This window comes from Periplaneta americana, chromosome 16, assembly GCF_040183065.1.
Source record: "Periplaneta americana isolate PAMFEO1 chromosome 16, P.americana_PAMFEO1_priV1, whole genome shotgun sequence".
NCBI lineage: Eukaryota > Metazoa > Arthropoda > Insecta > Blattodea > Blattidae > Periplaneta > Periplaneta americana.
In genome coordinates, this window is record NC_091132.1 from 95477371 (window position 1) to 95497877 (window position 20507).

Genomic DNA, 20507 nt, shown 5'->3' on the forward strand with positions numbered 1-20507 from the left:
TGTTCTAAACTACTTAAGGCGTTAGGTACAGCTTACAGGAGTAACATTTTTGGAAATATTCAACATTTTTTTCCTCCATTACTATAGCTTGTACTACAGTAATGAAAATTGGTACATGAAAAAAATATTTTTACGATTTATATATATATATATATATATATATATATATATTTTCGAAATTCATAATGGTGGTAGTTTACTGTGCAATGATGAAGCGTTTTCCCTCATAACTCATAAACTTGTTAACTTTTTCATATTCTGTCTCTTGTATTTTATTGTTGAAACCCATGTTTACAATATCATGCTCTTTCAATTACATTACTTAATAAATAATATATTTTTATTTTGTGTTAGGAGAAAATACTGATATTTGACTATTTTTAAAGTGAATTTATTTCTGTCGCCGGGAGGAAAAAGGTCTTAAGTAAAAATTTTATACGTTTCAGGAGAGCAGTAGAAAGATTGAAATTGGTGCCAATTATAGAGTTTTCTTAATTAAGAGGTTTTTCCTGGATATTATTTGTTTATATTTCTTCTAAAATAGGTAATATTGCTCATTTAACAATTTTCTTGATTATTTCCAAAAATAGCCACACTCAAGCCCTTTTAAGACTAGAAGCCAAACTAAGTAGAACGGACTATTAAACATAAGACCTTTTTCATGTCAAAATAAATGAGAAATGTAAATTATTAAGAATGCAAAATGGGTCTTAAACAATTATAGGACTGTTTATCCTGGTGCTTAAAGTTTTAAAATGAAAGAGCATCAGTATGTGATAAAATGGCTAAAATACAAGTTAGACCTTTCTAATAGGGAAGCATGGAAAGTAAACATGTGCTGGTTTGTAAGGAATAAAATATTAAATATTCTTAAGCCCTTTATTCTTTGTATGCTCGGTTCAAAAAGTGCTTAGAACATTTGGCAACGCTCTATAAATCCAATCAGGAGTCTTATTTGACTAACCGTTTTACCAGATTGTAGAAAATTGTTTCCGCTTTCAGAATATATAAAAATCTCCTTTTTACAAAAAATTGACTTAAAACCTCTTTCCTCCCGACCACAGATTTTTTTATCAGACAATCTATCAAAGGTAAAGAAGTGATCTTGCATCATATTGTAGATATGACACGCATAAATACACCTAAAAAATGTCATCACAGAATGTTAGATAGTGTTTGGGTTATGTGGGAAACGCTTCGTCACTGCATAGTGAACTGAATTTTGAAAAAAAAAATGTAAATAATTTTTTTAAATTGTAAAAATATATATATATATTTTTTTTTTCATATAGCAGAAGGACAGTGTTTTACACATACTAATTTTCATTATTGTACAAGATACAGTAATGGAGGAAAAAAATGTTGAATATTTCCAAAATTTTACTGCTGTAAGCTGTACCTAACCCCTTAAAAGGTTTCATATTACCAACATAAAGAGACATTATACAAAACTCCATTGTCACGTGTACTTTGCCATAATATTAATACTGATTAAGAAAAAACGTTGCCGAACATAATTTTCTGATATTATAACATTTTAAAACTATGCAAAGAAGCCTAAATAAGGGAAAATTTATTAGATTTCAAAATTTCACGAAAATCCACTACAATTCAAAATATCCACTCCATAGGTCATTTTGTGTTAGGCTTATTTTAATGTCTTGCTCGACTTATGTGACATAATATGAGCAATTTCTTTAAAAAATGTAAAGCGCGCTCCCAATTGACGGACCAACATTCATTTGAACAATACAAATTGCAACTTATGATAGAGAACCAGATTTCACTTCATTAATTAAAACATCGGGATAGGCTGATGAGTAATTTCAAATCCATCAGAATGATGGTAAGATATCATATAGTTCGGTTAATTATTTCCAGACTATACGGGCGAAGCTCAGTCCTCTCCTTCCCCCAGCCTACTGCTTTCTACTACCCCTTGTCTTGCCTACCTCTGCTGTATAGAGCTGCGAGTAGTCTATGTTTTCAGTGTTAACATACACGCATAATAATCCGCATTACAAATTAATTTATTTGTATTTATCTCTCGCTCTCCTTCCTCTGTGACGTAGGCCAAGCTCGGAGATATTTTGTATCCACTGTATAGCATGAAGGATAACTATAGGAAGAATAAATTATTGTATTACTTGCACAAATTTCTAAAATATCCCTAGTTAAACTTTATGATCTGCCTACATGATGTTTCTATAAAACTAAAATGAAAATAAATGTACTGTACGTCAATCAGAGAGAATGCTAACTTTGGCGATAGCTAGCAGCAGATTTAAGTAACTTATAACAAGAAAAGCAAATTTATGACCATAAATAAAAATGGAATGGAATTATTTAAAATAACTTACGCAAACAAAAAAAAGGGGGCCCAGGAAGACTCGTCTTATAGGATAAGGAGACCGGGAACATACAGGAATCACAATGTTATGGGGCCAGGAACAGAGAGGTCACAGCATTATGGGGCCGGAACGCTGGAGTCGCAGGATTATGGGGTCGGGAACACTGAAATCACAGGGTTATGCGGTCGGGAACACTGGAGTCACATAGACTTGTAGGATCGGGAAAACAGGAATCACAGGGTTATGAGGTCGGGAACACAGGAGTCACAGGTTATGGGGTTGGGAAAACTGGAGTCACAGGGTTATGGGGTCAGAAACGCTAGAGTCTCACGGACTTGTAGGGTCGGGAAAACAGGAGTTACAGGGTTATGGGGTCCGAAACACAGGAGTCACAGATTATGGGATCGGGAATACAGGAGTCACAGGGTTATGAGCAGGGAACGGATTTATATGGACTAAAAATATATGAAATATGTAAATATATATGTAGTTATTTTTACCAAAATATGGAATTAAATATGGATTTTTACCAAAATATGGAATTAAATATGGACTTAAAATTATAAAAAAATGACTATGTACGTTAAATATTGGTACATTTTAATCAAACTAAACAAAAAATATAATGGACGTACCTTATCTTCCAATGTAGTTTCAACAAAACACAATTTTTATTGTCTGTTACCATAACAATAGGTTACAAACATTTCTTTCAAGTGCTGAAAAGTGAATCTTCTTCTATTGTCTCTGAGGATAGATTTATACTGACTAAAAGAGCGTTCGACGTCACAAGAAGTAACTGGTACATAATTCAATTTCACAATGTCTGCTGGGGATAAGTCCAAGTTAATCTTCACTGTTGATTCACCACTCATCACAGCAACAACCTTTTGTAGTTCTTCATATCCAGGGTTTTTTGAAAGTACAGTGTCCACCTTAGCTCTTACTGCATCTGCAACTTTACCTCTACCACGATTCAGTTGTTCCACAGTACTATTTATAATTTCAAAACTTTCAGATAGTGAAAGGTGCCTATTTTGGAGACTTTTGAGCGTTTTTATGATGCATGAAAATGTATGCTGAATGTGAGCTAAGTCATTCTTCACACTTATGTCACAGGTAACTGTTTTCGCAGTATCAATTGAGACTGCATCTTCAGAGTCCAATGCAAGGAGAACATTGTTAATAGAGTCTATATGTTCGGCATAATATTCAACTGCTTCTAGCCATGTACCCCATCTAGTTAAAATTGGCTTTGGTGGCAATGGAATTTCAGGGTACATTTCTTTCAACACGTTAACTCTACTGGGAGCTTTGAGAAATACTTTTTTCACTGATGAAATCAACAAATCTACTTTAGGGAAATTGTCTCTGACCACTTCTGCCACACGATGAAATGCATGCGCCACACAAGTAAAATGAGTCAATTTAGGATATACAACAGATAATGCTTGTCCAGCTTTGACCATATAAGGGGCAGCATCGCTAATAAAGAATAACACATTATCGTACATAATACCCTTTGGCCACAGGATACCCATAGCTTCGTTGAACAGTTTAACTATAGTTTTGTTATTGCACTTTTCTAGAACATCACAATGTAAAAGAATTCGTTCAGAATATTGTTCACTTAACAAACCGATAACTACATTACCAACAAGTCTACCTTCTTTGTCGGGAGTCTCATCAATGGAAACCCAAATTGAACTATCTTTAATTTCATCTCTTATCTTCTGTATTGTCTCATCGTAGATGGATGGAGCATACGTCTTCCTAAGTGTTGACTCATCCGGGATTGTATGTTGAGTATATTTTTCAAGGAATTCCCTGAAGACCTTATTCTTTAGTTTGTAGAGAGGAATATCAGCAGAGATGAGAGAACGGCACAGGTCGATGTTAAACTCAGATCTTACATTCGATGTTGTTGGTTGTGTTAAAAACAATTGTCTCCGCTTGGAATTTAGTTGTTTGTTGGCCTGATGTTTACTAGTTGTAATGTGTTGTTGCACCAGGAACTTTTGTGTAGATGATACTGCACACTGACACAAATTACAAAATAATATTTTATTGTCAGTTGATAAACCATCTTCTTTAAATTCTGAAATGTAACTTGTTAGTTTTGATTTTAAATTGACTGAATGACGTACTTTTGGCATATTTACCGTCTTTATAGTATGATTTACAAAACTGAACCTATGTGTACTCTGACTGGCATTTAACTGTTGAGCTGCACAACTGAAGTCTGTTAAAAATTTTAAATTAAATTAATACAGTTTTGTAACTTACTTTCCCATTGTTGATAGGACTGCTAATTTTCAAATAACTCTGATGTTAAAGGGATTACTGAACATGTGTTTAAATCTCTATTGTTGAAATGTATTTTTAAAAGTTAATGGAATTTTGTTTTGTTTTATTGTTAAACCTAATATAATATGGACTGTTTTATATGAAATATGGAAAATATATGGAAATTAACGAAAATATGTACTAAACTCTAAAATATGGAAAAATATGGAAAATAAAAGTAGGATTTTTCAACCCTACACATTGTGAAACATAAAGATAATGCAAAATATAAATTATATTAGCTTTATAAGTAAATATGTATTTACATATAAATCCTTTCCCTGGTTATGAGGGTCGGGAACACAGGAGTTACAAAAAATTAAATTGTTTTATTTAATGATACTTGCAAATGCCGGGGTTAGATCAGCGTCGCCGGTCTGCCGAAAATTGTTCCGAAGATGTTCTTTTACTTACCAGTAAATCTATTGACATGAGCCTGTCGCATTTAAGCACACTTAAATGTCATCGACCTAGGCCGGGATCGAACCCGCAAACTCAGGCACAGAAGGCCAGGACTATACCGACTGCGCCATCCAGGGCAACCAGGAGTTACAATGTTATGGCACCAGGAAGAGAGGAGTTACAGTATTATGGGACCGGGAACACAGGAATCTGTTTCGGGAGCCGGAAATTAGGAGTCACTGGATTATGGGGTCGGGGACACCGGAGTCGCAGGCTTGTGGGGCCGGAAATATAGGAGCCACAGGATTATGGGGTCGGGGACACAGCAGTCACAGGCTTGTGGGGTCGGGAACACAGGAGTCACAGAATTATGGGGTCGGGGACACAGGAGTCACAAGCTTGTGGGGTCGGGAACACAGGAGTCACAGAATTATGGGGTTGGGGACACAGGAGTCACAGGCTTGTGGGGTTGGGGACACAGGAGTCACAGGCTTGTGGGGTCGGGAACACAGGAGTCACAGGATTATGGGGTCGGGGACACAGGAGTCATAGGCTTGTGGGGTCGGGAACACAGGAGTCACAGAGTTATGGGGTAGGGAACACTTGAATCACAGGCATGTGGGATCGGGAACACAGGAGTCACAGAATTATGGGGTCGGGAACACAGGAGTCACAGGCTTGTGGGGTCGGGAACACAGGAGTCACAGGGTTATGGGGTCGGGAACAGAGGAGTCACAGAGTTATGGGGTCGGGAATACAGTAGTCACAGGGTAATGAGGTCGGGAACACAGTAATCACAAATTTATTGGGCTGGGAACACAGGAGCCACAGGGTTATGGGGCTGGGAATATAGGAGTACAGGGACGGAAACGGTGATGTAAGGTTTGCGACTGGAGGCCATTTTGGGTGTGGACGAAAATGTCCAGACAGTATATATCTCGCGACTCCGATCTGTTAGCGCGCTGATATTGGTAGCAAACGAAAGATCTCGTCTAGAAATGTCGATTTAAGCCAGATGTATTTACGTAAAATACACTGCTGTGTCCCCGACACAGCCACACCCGATTTTGTCATTTCCTTTATTGTACGTATTTGAAGTTACAATAATTTTATAATTGTAATTATATTAAATTTCGTAGATTTATAGACGTTTTAAGCCATTTCTGAACATTTGAAAATTCCTGCACGTATGTTTTCATGTAATATCTAAATATTAATTTTTTTTCAGGCGAGATTATGTCGCGCAAAGGAAAAGATGACTTAACTCTATAATCCGTATGGAAATATTTGAAGTAGGCCTACTGAGGGAAAAAGGGAAATTATAAACTGTGTGATTATATACAGAAAAAGTTAGCTTACAGGGCTGTAGTGTTGCCACTTTTAAATTGTAAGAAAGACAATTAACTATTTGAAATCTGATTTTCGGAAGTTCTGAAAACAGTTGAGTAGGAACTATCATAGATAAGTTTTTATTGAAAAATCAGGTTTGTTTAAATTGTGAAGTACAATTTCCTACAAGTATCACAAAATTATCGAAACCGCTTTATGCCACTGAACGTATTGCCTATTCTTCAAAAGTAGAAAGACGACGTTAATCTTTTCATTATGGTAGTGAAAAACTAAGCGCACATTGATAGAATCCCTTGTCAGAGGAACTTTCGAAGAAAAATAACTACAGTATTGTGTTTCTCAAGTTAGTTGACTTTGAGAAAAAAAATGCTATCTGTAACACTTTCACAAATGTAATCTTCATCTTACGATGTTTGGTGACTTCATAAAAAGTCTGTTACATAGAAGAGAAGTTATTAATTTTGACATCTCCGAAAATTATTCGGAAATACTAATCTTTTTTGCGAAATGTTCAAAATGACTTTTTGAATATTTTGTTACACTTTTTTATATAACTTCTAAACTACAAAAACTCGCTACAATATGCTGTACACCATTCTCAAACAAATAAATAAACAATGGCTTACACATTACATATGAATGAGCAATTCCTCCAGCGCTCTCAAACAACTAGAAAAAACATAATAGTTTGCACTACACTACGCATGAATGAGTAATCCCTTCAGTAGTCACAAAAGACTGAGGTGAACTGCACGCATGCAACGCTCGACAAACACTTTTGAATTTTAGCGCGTATGATAGGCGCACTGTGGGAGACTTACAAAGGACTCTGTACGTACATACCATGTAGGTTTTTCTATAAAGTTCAACGTTTCAATACGAGCTATGAAATATTTACGGTTGGTAGTTAATTACATGGAAAAAGATGATCTTGGACAGTTCCATTGGTCCCATTTGAACTGTTCTTGACAATGGTCCAGTGCCAGCTGCATTCCAGAGGCCACTATCTTCATAATTCCCTGCTGTGAAAGAAATTAAAACAATTTAATGAACAAAATCGATTACATTCGCATGAATAGAAACTCGAAACTGAAAAAAAAAAAAAAAAACACCATATATTTATTTCTCTAGAAGTATTGGTACGTAAAAAATATTACTATAGTAAACTTTGTCATGAAAAGGATATATCGTAATTTAGTTTCTCATGTTACCAGTTATATTTATAACTATGTTACATAACCACATTTTCACATTATATTTTACAGTTTATTTCCTTTGTCTCGTTAGACAGGTACACACACGCACAGTAGATAGGGTGTTTGATTATGAAAATCACCTTGTATTGCATTGCAGCTGTAATATTATTGTATACTAGTTGCTGTGGTAATGCTATTTGTTGGTTTCTAGTTGTAGCTCAATGAATGAAGGAGATTTAACATTGCGTTATTTAAAACTCTATAGCACTTAAAGAACAAAAGGAAACTTATTATATTAATATAATACGATGTTTAAATGATTTATAGAGGAGGACATTATAAGCAAATTTTGTCAATGTTTTGATACTACCAATCTATCGAGATGAATTTTTTGTTTTGTCCTTTCTTTTATTTTTTACAACTCCTTTTAGTGTAATATACCGTAGTCAAATAATTTTGTTTATGTTAATTCATGTTACTTACAGATACAGTAATTACAAAATTTGTAATTATAATTCCAGGAAATCAGCATTATAGTTTTTCTTCTTGTTTACAATTACCACGTTTAGGCCCTGATGATCACTGATTTAGATTTAGATTTAATAATCATATTCTCTGTAGCACAACTTGCAAATTAATTATTGCCAATTATTTAACCGTCAACATATTTACTGAATGTTACTTAGGCAATAGAGTGCAAAGCAGCAGGGATTAATAAAATAATTAACACAGCATTTTAATACGAAAACCCTTAATTGTCGTCTTTAGTGTTACTTCCATCTAGCGTCAAAAGTTTCTATTAACACGAAAAAAAAAAAAATAAAGTGAAAAGTATTCTAAGGATAAAAAAATGACGAAAGCCTGTTATATTTTCACTGATGCATTTAAAACGAAACAAAATAAAATAGTTTAGTAACTCCACGAATATTTGAACTCCCAACTTCACGAACTGTTAATTATAGCTCTACAAACTACGCTAAGAGTTTTACTGCAATCAGAACGGCATTGTAACGAGCTATGGTCATACTCCACTTGAGAATCTATTATATAGTAGGCCAATGTAATGTTGTGTTACAATATTCACTGTTTAATCAATCTGAACGACGTCTGTTTTACATCTCGTATATGAATTATTTTCTCGGAAGATTTTAGTGATTAATAGTTGTGTTCCCCATTATAACTATTGGAAGAATATAGTCTACGCAATCTTTTGAACAAAGCCTGGCTGTCCCGATTGCTCACGGAAATCAGACGCCGGCCACTTTCATTTTGACAAAGTGTACATTAATGCCGTTTCTCCTTTAGGTTTTTAGATAGATTCAGGTAAGAGATCTTGATCCAATCCTTTCACTGTCCTAACCGAGCCATTTTGTTCACGATACTAAAGGGGAATCGTAAAGATTTGCGATTTGATTTTGTGATGCTCTCAATTCCGAAAATGTGTAATGCGTTTTGTCGTAGTAGCCGATTGGCTGTAACAATTTCTTTTTTGTGTCGTCGTTATATACATTTCCTTTTAAATGTCGTATAAAATTGTCGGACCGTTTCACATTTACACTTTAATAATCTAGTTTTGAATTTTCAGCCAATTACTTATTACGGAAAAATAAATTTAAATGTTGAGAATGAATCAATGATTTTAATTCCTGCTAAAAGAAATTAATAAATTTGCGGATATTTTTTACTATTTAGACGAGATTTTCAGAGGATACTAACTAGGCCGAAATACAGTACAAGATACGTAAAAGATCCTGACAATCACTAGATTGTGCACAAATATGCCTGGTTAAATGCCAAATCTCTCCACAGTGTATGTGAAGAGAAGACATGTCACTGTTGATAGTGATTCGTCCATCGAACGTTAAGGCTGGCGGCGCCCTTGGTGCTATTCGACAGGAGTAAGCTATGTGCCGATACCGGGTTTTCCCTTCTCCCTTCATCATCTTCACTCATTCCCTACACCACACTTACACATATACTCAGCCTGTACACGACATAATTCTCCACAGATACACATCATGCATAGCATGACCCGCCGAAGTGGTGTGCAACTTGAAAATGGTTCACAGTCCTGCCATCTATCCGCAATATCTGGAACCCGAATCACGCAAGTGAAGTGGATGGTCATTACACGCACGCACGCACACACACATACATATATATACAGGGTGTTTAAAAAAGGTATCCAATAATTTAGGAGGCGATAGTATGTATCAAAACAAGAAAATAATGTCTAACAAACATGGGTCCTACAACACATACTTTCCGAGATCTGAACACTTGTTCGTAGGAGGTGCTCAATGTGACGTCCATTTATGGCAATGCATTTTCTGCTCTATAATACAGCACACTATCAGATTATCATACCGTAGTTGACACTTCTGGCATGGAATACTGGTACATCGCAAGGAATACTAAAAACAAAAGTTTGGTTGCGGATCTGAGCGCAGAAATGGTGTTGTGAATTTTGGTAATCAGCATATGTGGGCTGATGAAAATCCCCATGCAGCTGAAGAAACAAGACATCAGCACCGATTCTCAATCAACATATGGACATGCGTTCTTGGCGATAGATTAATAGGGCCATACGTGCTACCACAGAGATTAACCGGGGCTCATTATCTGGACTTTCTTATTAACGTACTGCCTACCTTGCTGAAGAATGGGCGATGTCAGCAGAGACTAAAGATGTGGTTCATGCACGATTTCTCAGCAGTGTGCGTGAACACAACGCTGACATTTCAAGACCGCTGGATTGGTCGGGGAAGCCCCACACCTTACCCTGCTCATTCCTCTAACCTACATGTATCCCCTAGACTTTTGGTTATGGTAAATTTCAAAGAGTGCGTGATTCCTTACGCCGGAGGGCAGAGGACTGCATTACATGAATGGACATCACATTAAGCACCTCCTATGAACAAGTGTTCAGATCTCAGAAATATGTGTTGTAGAACCCATGTTTATTAGACTTTATTTTCTTGTTTTGATGCGTACTAGCACCTCCTAAAATATTGGATATTTTTTAAACACTCTGTGTGTATGTATGTATGTATGTATGTATGTATGTATGTATGTATGTATGTATGTATGTATGTAACTTGGCATGTAACTAACAACTGAATATAGTGAATAGATCTAAAAAAAAGTATGTTTTCATTTCTTGCTTCTTTAAGTGCCATTTGCCAATTATATGCCATATGTGGAATTTCTATCATTTCTGAAATGAAATTTCATCTGGTGAGAAAGTTATTTTACCCAGACGTATGTACTGTCTTAAAGCTTACATTTTTTTATGAATTGAGTTTTTAATAACATATTCAGTATTATGTTTATTTTGTTCTTACTTTTCTCTGTCTTCTTTCTAACAATTTAATTTTTGCAATAACAAATTGCATTTATTATATTATGTTCGCAAAATATAAAGAACTCACCTTTGTAATTTCGTGTTGTGGCAGGATACGGTTGCTGTTAGACGACCTGAAAATTCGTATTACATATTACAAATGTTAAAAAGAAATTTGCTTTTTTTTTTTATTTTGTTCCAGAAAGAGTTTGTGTTAAAATTACATATCCGTATTGGTGCAAAGATAATATTCTTATCACACGATTTCTTGGTAAGTACACAAATCTTTAATGTCTTAACGAAATGCTTGTCGCCCAGTTTTATTTACGAAACACGAATAATCTCAGTAAATTTACTGTCTGTGGGTTAGAATCAGAATCTAGTCAGTTTTATTGGCCTTCAATACATTGCAAGCGAAACCAAACTGTTATTTCTTGTTTACATAATTCTATCTACTAGGCCTAATGATGTAAGAATTTACCTTTTGTTAACGCTTAGGAAAGCTTTTAGACCTACAACTATAAATGATGATTTTTCGCAATAGTGAAGCGAAGTAATCTACTTCCTAAATGTATAACAACAATAGCTTTTAATGATTACTAACTCGCAACAAAGTGTGTTAACTTTCTTTAAGGATGTAACTTTTGCATGGCAACATTTTCCAAGATATTGAGAATAATCAAATGAAGGTGTGCATTGTTTACAAATTATGCTAGAAACAAATTGAATTCCCAGAACATCTCAGAGCTGCAGTGCAATATATTTGGGCTTCACACAAATTGTTGGAATGATTGGTTTGGTTTAGCCATTTCATCGGTGTCCATTACGTGATTCGCGACTCACTGTGTAGTCACTATTCAATCTGCAATGTAACTTCTCAACCCTTCTGCGACCCCGTAAAGCTCGGATATGCATAATCTGTTTACTATCACTAGAACACGAACGCAGTAACGGCAGTGAAGCACATAAAAAGTAATGTCTGTGTCAAAGCCTTTAACCTCTAAAAAGTAAGATTTAATTTAGAGTGGGAAGAAGAGTTATTCTACATCAAACGCCGGGCCTCAAGTCTTACAAGAATTTTTCTGTAATATTGGAGACAATATAAAATGCTTTGTAATGTAGCAAATATAGAAAGATTCGATTTTTCACCGGTTTTGTGGAAGCCACATTTGAAACTAAATATATCTGTGAGTTCTTTCCACGAATGAAAACTGTGAAATCAAAATGTAGGACCCATATAACGGACAGGCATCTTTGTGATCAGTTACGATTGGCAGTGTGCAATGTAACTCCTGATGTCAGTTCAGTATTACTTGAAAAAGTACGTGAAACTGAGGAGGACTAATTTCAGCAGAACTTTTTTGTTACAATTCAACTTACAAACGTAAAAGTATTGCATTATCTTTATATGAGGCGTTTAGTTGCAAAATCAGATAAATCATTAAAACACAGTTTTTCAGTATGAAGAAAAAACGTAATCTTCTATACGCCAAGAGGTAAAATGTTAATGCTTTGAGGATACGTTTGTTATGGAATATTGTAATGTTCCATGACGTATGACAGTGACATTATTGCATAATCAGTAGATAATAGGGAAAATGTATTTCATGTATGTGGTTTTCAAAATTATTGTTCTATGATCTATCTGGTTTTGCAAATGAATAAATGAACTTAATCTTGGTTTGAAAGCAACAATCCATTCTATTATACAGAGTGATTCACGAGGAAAGGTCAAACATTTAGGATGTGAAATCTGAAGTCATTCTGAGTCAAATAGTTCATATGAATATAGGTCTATTTTCGAACGCTTATGGAGATACGGCTCTTTGATTTCACAAAAACTTCTAAGATTCCATTTTACTAACTCCAATTTAGAGACAGATAACGGACAAATTTAAAGTTTATATTCATGTTTGCATACATACAGTATCTAATATTCTAGACGTCGGTGTCGATGTTTTCGCACATTTTCAAAGGTACCTCCTTCTGCTTCAATGCACTGTTACGCTCGGGCGTGAATCGCGCGTTAGAGTTGCACGTAACTGTTCTCTATGCCGCATCCAAAATACTGTCGATTAGCGCCTCTCTCGTTTCCCCCTTCCTTCGCTGTACCAAGTCTTTCATCCAACCTCATAGACAGTAAATACTCTTCGATATGGTACCCTTCTGTTCGGAAAGCGTCGTTCATATTCAGGGACGGCACGCAAGGAACTTCCATCACACAAACCATAAACATACACTATATCGGCGTATTCTGTAGTCGAAAATTTATAAAGCATCTTGAAAAACACAACTGAACATTTCCGATAACTGTACCTGTATAATTACTGTACTGTGGGTAGCTGACTGCACTGCTGTGAATTGATTATAGGTAGGCTATTTGTGTTATCTGCGGGTTCTGTGTCATTACATCAGACAAGGGCAGGCGATTGGACATTTGTAATGCCCCACTACCCGGTTTCTTCCTCTTATCTACATCGTTCACAATGCAGATTCCAATTTTACGTCATTCATTGCGACCTCGACCTTGTCTCAAGCCTCGTCTCACGTCAGCAGCGTATGGTAACGTCTGATTCACATTGGGGCGAGCCGTTTTACCAAAAAAAAAATGCATCTAGATCCGCCATCGTTCGAAAACGGACCTATGTTCATATGAACTTTTTTATTCAAAATGACCTAAGATATCGTATCCTAAAATTTTGACCTTTCCTCGTGAATCACCCTGTATATAATGTATTATTTTAAACCGACTCTTACATTATTACAATTTATTAATTTGTCATAATTGTTACATTTTCATCACAAAAGAAACTGAATTATTAAACAACCAGATCACCTATTTTACATGCATAGTCACACATATTTTCTTTCCATTCATAGAAGAAATTTGATTTTCATCCAGGCTTTCCAGTCTGTTAACAATACGTGCATGATAGGATAATGTTTGAAGTGATTTCCACTCATTGCCAAAATGTTTCGTCAGCAAAGCAGTTACATAATTTATTTTTAATTGTGACACTAATTGTACTCCTGGCAGCATTATGCTTGGTGATGCAGTATTGATTATATGTTTGTTCTTCTTACAAATGCCCTTCCATTGACTAGACTCCCTTCTTCTTGTTCGACTGAAAGAAAAACCTTTTACATGGAAAGTGCCACTGAGCTGGTGGCTGCACTATATTCGAAACAGTTTTTTTGCAGTCATATGTTTTATGATAAAGTTATGACGGTCCCAGAATTAGAGAACATATCTGTATACTCGTTAGGGCTAATGAAGACATCTTGCCGTTTTTCTTTTAGCTGTCTCTGCCCGGGAACTATACTGATGCGCAGTGAAAGTAAGCGCTAACCATTGATGTATCTGGTCTTGGAAATAAACTCACATGACTTATCTGGATTAGCAACCAGTACTATTCTTTCATCATACAAATCCATGTGATGTATCTGGTTTTGGAGCATTGTAGTACTATAGGAGTTGTAGAATCATATGAAGATGTGAAACAAGACATTAACTCATTTTCGAAAAAAAAAAGTGATGTCTGATTTTGGAGCTACACGCCTCATATCGGAATAACGATGATTGTATATAAATGTAAATTTATATTAAACCTTAATGATTCATACTTATAACATATTATGTTTAATTATTTGCCATAAACTTCCCAATGATGTTTAGCGTATAAAAATCCACCACTTCTCTAGTTACCGTACCCACTGCTGCCCCCCTTTCAACTCTTCATGTACCCAAGTAGCGCTACTCATGTGAGTCTGCATTATCACAACATTTTTGACCACCCATAGCCTAATTAATATTTAGAAACAACTGGTGGAGTGAAAATCAATTTGTTTGCTGCTATTATTTAATTAGCTATTGTAATTATTTTCTTCGTAATTATTTACTTCAACGGCCCTGTGAATTTACTATTGATATTAGTGGTAGCACCTCATCGTGAAGACAGTGTTGCACTGTGTTTACCATCTGCCGGCGTTATTTCCATAAATATTGCGAGTTAATGGTTAGGTTAGTTGAGGGGATAGCTAAATAAAAGTAGATAGAGGAATATGACAAGGTTGGAGTGGATTATATGAGGGGGATAGGGAAGTAACAGAATACCAAGGACTAGGCAAGGTAAGAATGGGATAGATAAATAACCTGAGGTCGAGGAATGTGACAAGGTTAGAGTGGTTTAGTTGAGGAGATAACTAAGTGGTACGAGACCGAGGGCTGGTAGATTAGTCACAGATGTCACTACTGTGTCCCCACATCTTGCCACAGTTGGTTCCACTAAAGTAAACAAATACAATTCGATTAAATATTGCGAAATTCTTGTACATTCATTTATGCACGATTCCATAATTTTCAATTGCACCGCACGGATATTTAGATGTTGAAATTATAGGTTATGCTTACTGTAAAAGTTGCCCCTTTCTGTCTAAATTTAGTGATATCCAATGCCTTGTCATTCATATGAAAATTATAGGATGTTCACTATAGGATTCCTAAATTCGCAATCATACATTATAATTATGCATAATGTCATGTATGATACCCCGGACATTCAATTTGTGTGTATTTTAATACTAAAATTGAGTACTGAATTATTGTATTTATCTACTACTTAAGAGATGAAGTAGCTAACACAATTGTAGGTATACTAATTTCATAGGAGTGGTATGGTAAAGGTTTTGTCTAAAATTAAGGAAGGTAGATGTGCTAAATTGAAATCTCAATATAAATTCTTTTTTATTAAACCTCAAAATAGCTTCCATTCTAAACTTGAAATGTTGACGCGAACAGATTATGTTAACATGTAAAATTCTCTTCACATTAAAATAACACAGTTTTGTAATTATTTCTGCAACATATTATGCAATAAGAAGTAAACGGAACTTATAACACATTACACTAAATAAAGCTTAGCAATGATAAGCAATAAAGTTATAATATTTCACTGAGCTCCATACACTGAAATAGAAAACCCGAAGGTCTAGATCGAAAACGCATTGACTGTGCCGTATTTCGCATTTTCGTGAAAAGTTCGTTATCGGTTGTAATAACTGTAAATAGCTAAAATACAATATTTTGAATAATAGTATGGGACAAGGAGTCGTTTGTAATACTATAAATTATAAGAAAGATAGGTTAGAGTTATCCTTCCGAAAGATCCAGGAAGGTGAGTTTATAGAATATAATATATATTTTATGAAAATAATATATAAACCTTATGTATTTCATATTTAAATAGTAGAAGGAAGGTGTTAATTTTTTTCAAAAGAACACGATATCGAAAGTACAATACATTTTATGGTCTGCTAGGGAAAGAGTCTGTGATGAGGCGATAGTAGCGATCCTGGTTGTGAGCAACTACAGTATCTATGGATGCATATTTCAACTGTCTATGTTTGCATATTTAGTAAGTATTAAGCTTCGTGACTGTATATACTAGACTGTGGACAAAGTTTCAATCGCTTCAGCCATCAGAGAAAGTATGCGACCGCTCACGTCGAACCAACTACAACAAATGACAACGATATTAGCCATTCAAAATGAATGAAAATCCTGACGACGCCTGGTATGAAAACCTAGAACTAACATAAGTAAATCTTGATAACAAAAAAAATCACTAAAATTTAACTATAAAAAAGTTGGTAGTTACTAAATACATCCAGAAGTCGGTCTCCTAGGAATTTACCATTCATTTTTCGAAATTATCTATTACGTAGATTACGTAACTCACTGTGGCCTACCTAATCACAAAGTACCGACGACTTGGCTCCTTTTTAGAAACAAACCAAACTACAGTGGTATAATTAAATGATTTTAATGGGCTAATTCTCGACATGACGAATTATAGGTAGGGCATATTGAGCTAAATATGTAGTGCTCGGAAAAAGTGGCACAAGTCAAAAATGTTAATTTTACAGGAGAATGAAAAAAACTGTCTTCACATTGGTTTATGTAGATTTGATTTTCTTCTGTATGAATTATTCCAATGGGAGAAATACTTATGTCTCTTTTTCCAAGCGAGCAGATGTTCCGTAAGTTGTCAATAAATTAATAAAAAACTTTTGTGGAAACTGATTTGTGCCACTTTTCCCAAGCATTACAGAAATAATCTAGTATATAGTATATACCATTAACTTCTTTCTCTAAAGTTACTTTTTATTTACTTTATAGTGAACTTTTGAATCTTTCAAATGTATGTCGATAGTTTTTAAACATGGTAGGCCAATAAGGTGAAAAATATATCGAGAAGCAAAGACCATATTCACTTAAAATACTACCTACGTAAAATTATAATCTTACGTATTACTGTATCAATAGTGTAAACTTACCAGATGTCTCCCAATGTTAGCCGTATACACAGGCCTAAATAGAGAACTGCCAGAAAGAGAAACATTGTTGTACTTCTTTCTTAATCAGATGTGGACAAATTATTTTCCAAGTAAATATCCTACCGTGTTAACAAAAGATCAACGTCTTTAAATTATGTTGAGTTCATCTAATGTAATTGAATATACTGTACTGTATGTAATTCTCTTCACACAAATTAATATCAAATCCAAGTTAATTCAATAAAATTAAAATACTAATGATGATTTAACTCTGCCGTAAAAAATGTCTACACAACTTTTAAGAATTACATACTGTATTTTAAAAGTACATTAATTATTATTGTAACTGTCGAATAAAAATGGCATTCATGTAATGCACACACGTTCAATAATCACTACGCGCTCATTGTATAGGTAGAACTGCCGATCTACACATGATTTAGGTTTCCAAAGTGGCTGTTGGAGGGGGAACATCCCTTTAACCGGCTTTCTGTTGTTTAATTCTTGGCATTCATTGGTTCGGCTCTTTTGAACGTTCTGCTTGCTAACAGTTGAGTTTAATGGCGGTAAATGAAAGGAAACGTGTAAATAAACGGATTTCCTCTAAATTAGTTTGTAATTTCACTGCAACACTGTGAATAATTTTGTTTAGAATTTACTTTGATGAAACATAGAGTATATTCAGGGAGCTCAACCTGAAAAATATGAGACTATAAGAACTTATCAAGTAGACTAAAATATTAAAAATTGGGGTAATAGTTTCTTTTACTTTACAAAACAGCAATATAGTAAATTCATTATTTTACATTCGCGTGATTCTAGGTCTTACAACGATTACTTCATAATATAATACCGGTAAATTAAATTATTACACCTACATTAAATGAACATTCTAGACAGACAGTAGGCCTACTTATTGATATTACGATAGTTTTTAATGCAAGTTTATTAGTTTAAAAAAATTAATTCATTTTATACACGATCTAGCGTCTCTCACAGTATTTGAAAGTTCTGGGGAGATGTTCATCATTTTCCTCCAGTTGTATTGGAAAGTTTACTCGGCGATGAGATGTCTGATGCATGTACAGTACAGTCTGGGGGATGGTACTTGAACAGAAGATATTGATGTCAATTTTGAGTGACTAATTCTGATTCTCAGATCAGAACTTGATCTAGTTAAGATCGAATTAAGAAGACTCCGTCTACTGCAGGCCTACACAAACAGCGCTCAACGAGCGCGCGCGCTCTCCTTCGGAGCGGGAGAGCGAAGTTTACCGCCCGCCGAAACGGAAAGGAAGATACGTCAGAATGACATAGACTTGCTATAGGTAGAGGAGAGGGAAACGACCACTCAGTTATCTAGTGGAGTGCAGTGTGTAGGCCTGTCCTCAGTAACTGTTTCACGTTGCTTACCTACTGCTACAGTACAGTATGGAGGAATCTAAAAGACGGAACATAACATTTAACGATTTACAGCTCGAACTTATTGATCTTCAACGTGACCTAAGGGCTAAAGATCGTTTGAATAATGCTACTAGCCTGGTTGAGTTTTACAAGACTAAACATTAACTATAATATCCACGACTACACAGGCTGGCTGTGAAAATGATTGCTATGTTTGGCTCAACATTTATATTTGTGAGCAACTGTTTTCTATAATCAACTTTAATAAAGGCAGATATCGAACATCTGTAACTATGTTTCATTACGATCAGTAGGCTACCGTTCCTTTCAACTGCCAACAGCATAAAATCTCGTTTTGATGTACTGATAAATAAAAATATAACAAAATGATATTGTACATTTAAGTATCTGTAGAATTTCTAGTACTTCTGTAAAATAAATATTTCTTTATTAATTAATAATAGTCCAAGATAGTTTTGCAAACACTGAACGAGAATTCATTTCATAAACACTCGTAATAGTACTGTTGTGTATATTTTGTACGAGATCTATCCCTTCTCCAGTCCATCCTTATACAGAGCGCAGCTAATATCTGCATTCCGCTCATGAGCTGTGAGCCGGCTCGGAGAGCGCAAACCTTGTGCAGGCCTGGTCTACTGTTTGGATGTAAACACCAAGGTATCACTCCATTTTTTCAGTTGACATCTTTTGTTGTATTATCTAAACGTATTAGGAATTATCGTAATAATAATAATAATAATAGTAATAATAATGACAATTTACTTCGACTATTACGAACAACAATGAACTATTAATCTTAACTAATATTTACAAAGCACTATTTACAAATCAGAACTATCAGTTCTCAGTTCACAGTTCTTCTAGCTCAGTCACTCGAGTTCACAGTATCTCGAACCACAGACCTTCAGAGACAGTCCACTGTACTCGAACTCAGGTCCCTCCAACTGCGGTCCACTGTACTCGAACTCAGGTCCCTCCAACTGCGGTCCACTGCACTCGAACTCAGGCCTTCGGCTGCTGACACAGTTGCGGACGCACACTCGAGTCGAACTCCGGTACACAATATTGGCTTGCTCTGTTCGCTGGCTTACTGACTGAACTAATCATGAATGACACACACACTCCTTCGCGTCCGTAATTTATAACCACAGCAACGTAACCGAGAGACTTCGAATTCGCGATTTTTCCACTTCGACGGGCTTCTGGAAGAGTCGGGAAGGTCCGTTCCCCCTTCACTCCGTAAGCAGCTGCGCGCGCGATCTCCCTCGCCGCGTAGGCCCTTTCCCCTCTCTCCGCCGCGTGCCGTCCATCAGTGCTCCGTAAAGCCCGCGCGATCTGCTCTCTTGCGGGACGCTGGTCGTGAGTTCGAATCTCACGTCGCTGTCACAGTGTCTCGTAGAGCAATGCTAGAGTGTTCGCTTAAAGATTCGAAGGTTGTGAGTTTGAGCCTTGTTCAAGTTATCATTTTATTTTATTATCGTCCGTTAGCGATATAAATAATATTCAAGTTAGAATTTGTATTCTGTTATCGTTATTAAGAGATATAAATAATAGGTCTATTCAAGTTATTTATATTCTGTTATCGTTCTTCAGCGATATAAATAATAGGAATTTAAGGGGACCGATTGGTAAAATAAAATAATGCTACTTTTAATTGAGTCATTTGAATTTTTTATCATGTATTAAGTGTGTCCCACAAAGCTTCGAGTTTATAAGTGAATCGGTTTCTGTGTTATGATTTATTAAAATAATTGTTTA

General features: G+C 35.5%; 1 protein-coding gene and 1 long non-coding RNA gene across 2 annotated transcripts in view; one reads left to right on the forward strand and one right to left on the reverse strand.

Moving 5' to 3' along the window:
* Positions 1–17728, reverse strand: part of LOC138690955 (protein Wnt-8b-like) — a 51663-nt gene extending 33935 nt beyond the window's left edge. Inside the window, exons 1-3 of the mRNA XM_069812545.1 lie at positions 17325–17728; positions 11077–11122; positions 7365–7471 (exon numbers count right to left, since the gene is read on the reverse strand). Coding sequence (XP_069668646.1) covers positions 7365–7471; positions 11077–11122; positions 17325–17389 — 218 coding nt within the window. The 5' untranslated portion in view covers positions 17390–17728. The remainder of the gene's footprint in view (positions 1–7364; positions 7472–11076; positions 11123–17324) is intronic.
* The window catches only part of LOC138690959 (uncharacterized), a 1057789-nt gene that overhangs the window by 329211 nt on the left and 708071 nt on the right, over positions 1–20507 (forward strand). The gene's annotated exons all lie outside the window — the stretch shown is intronic.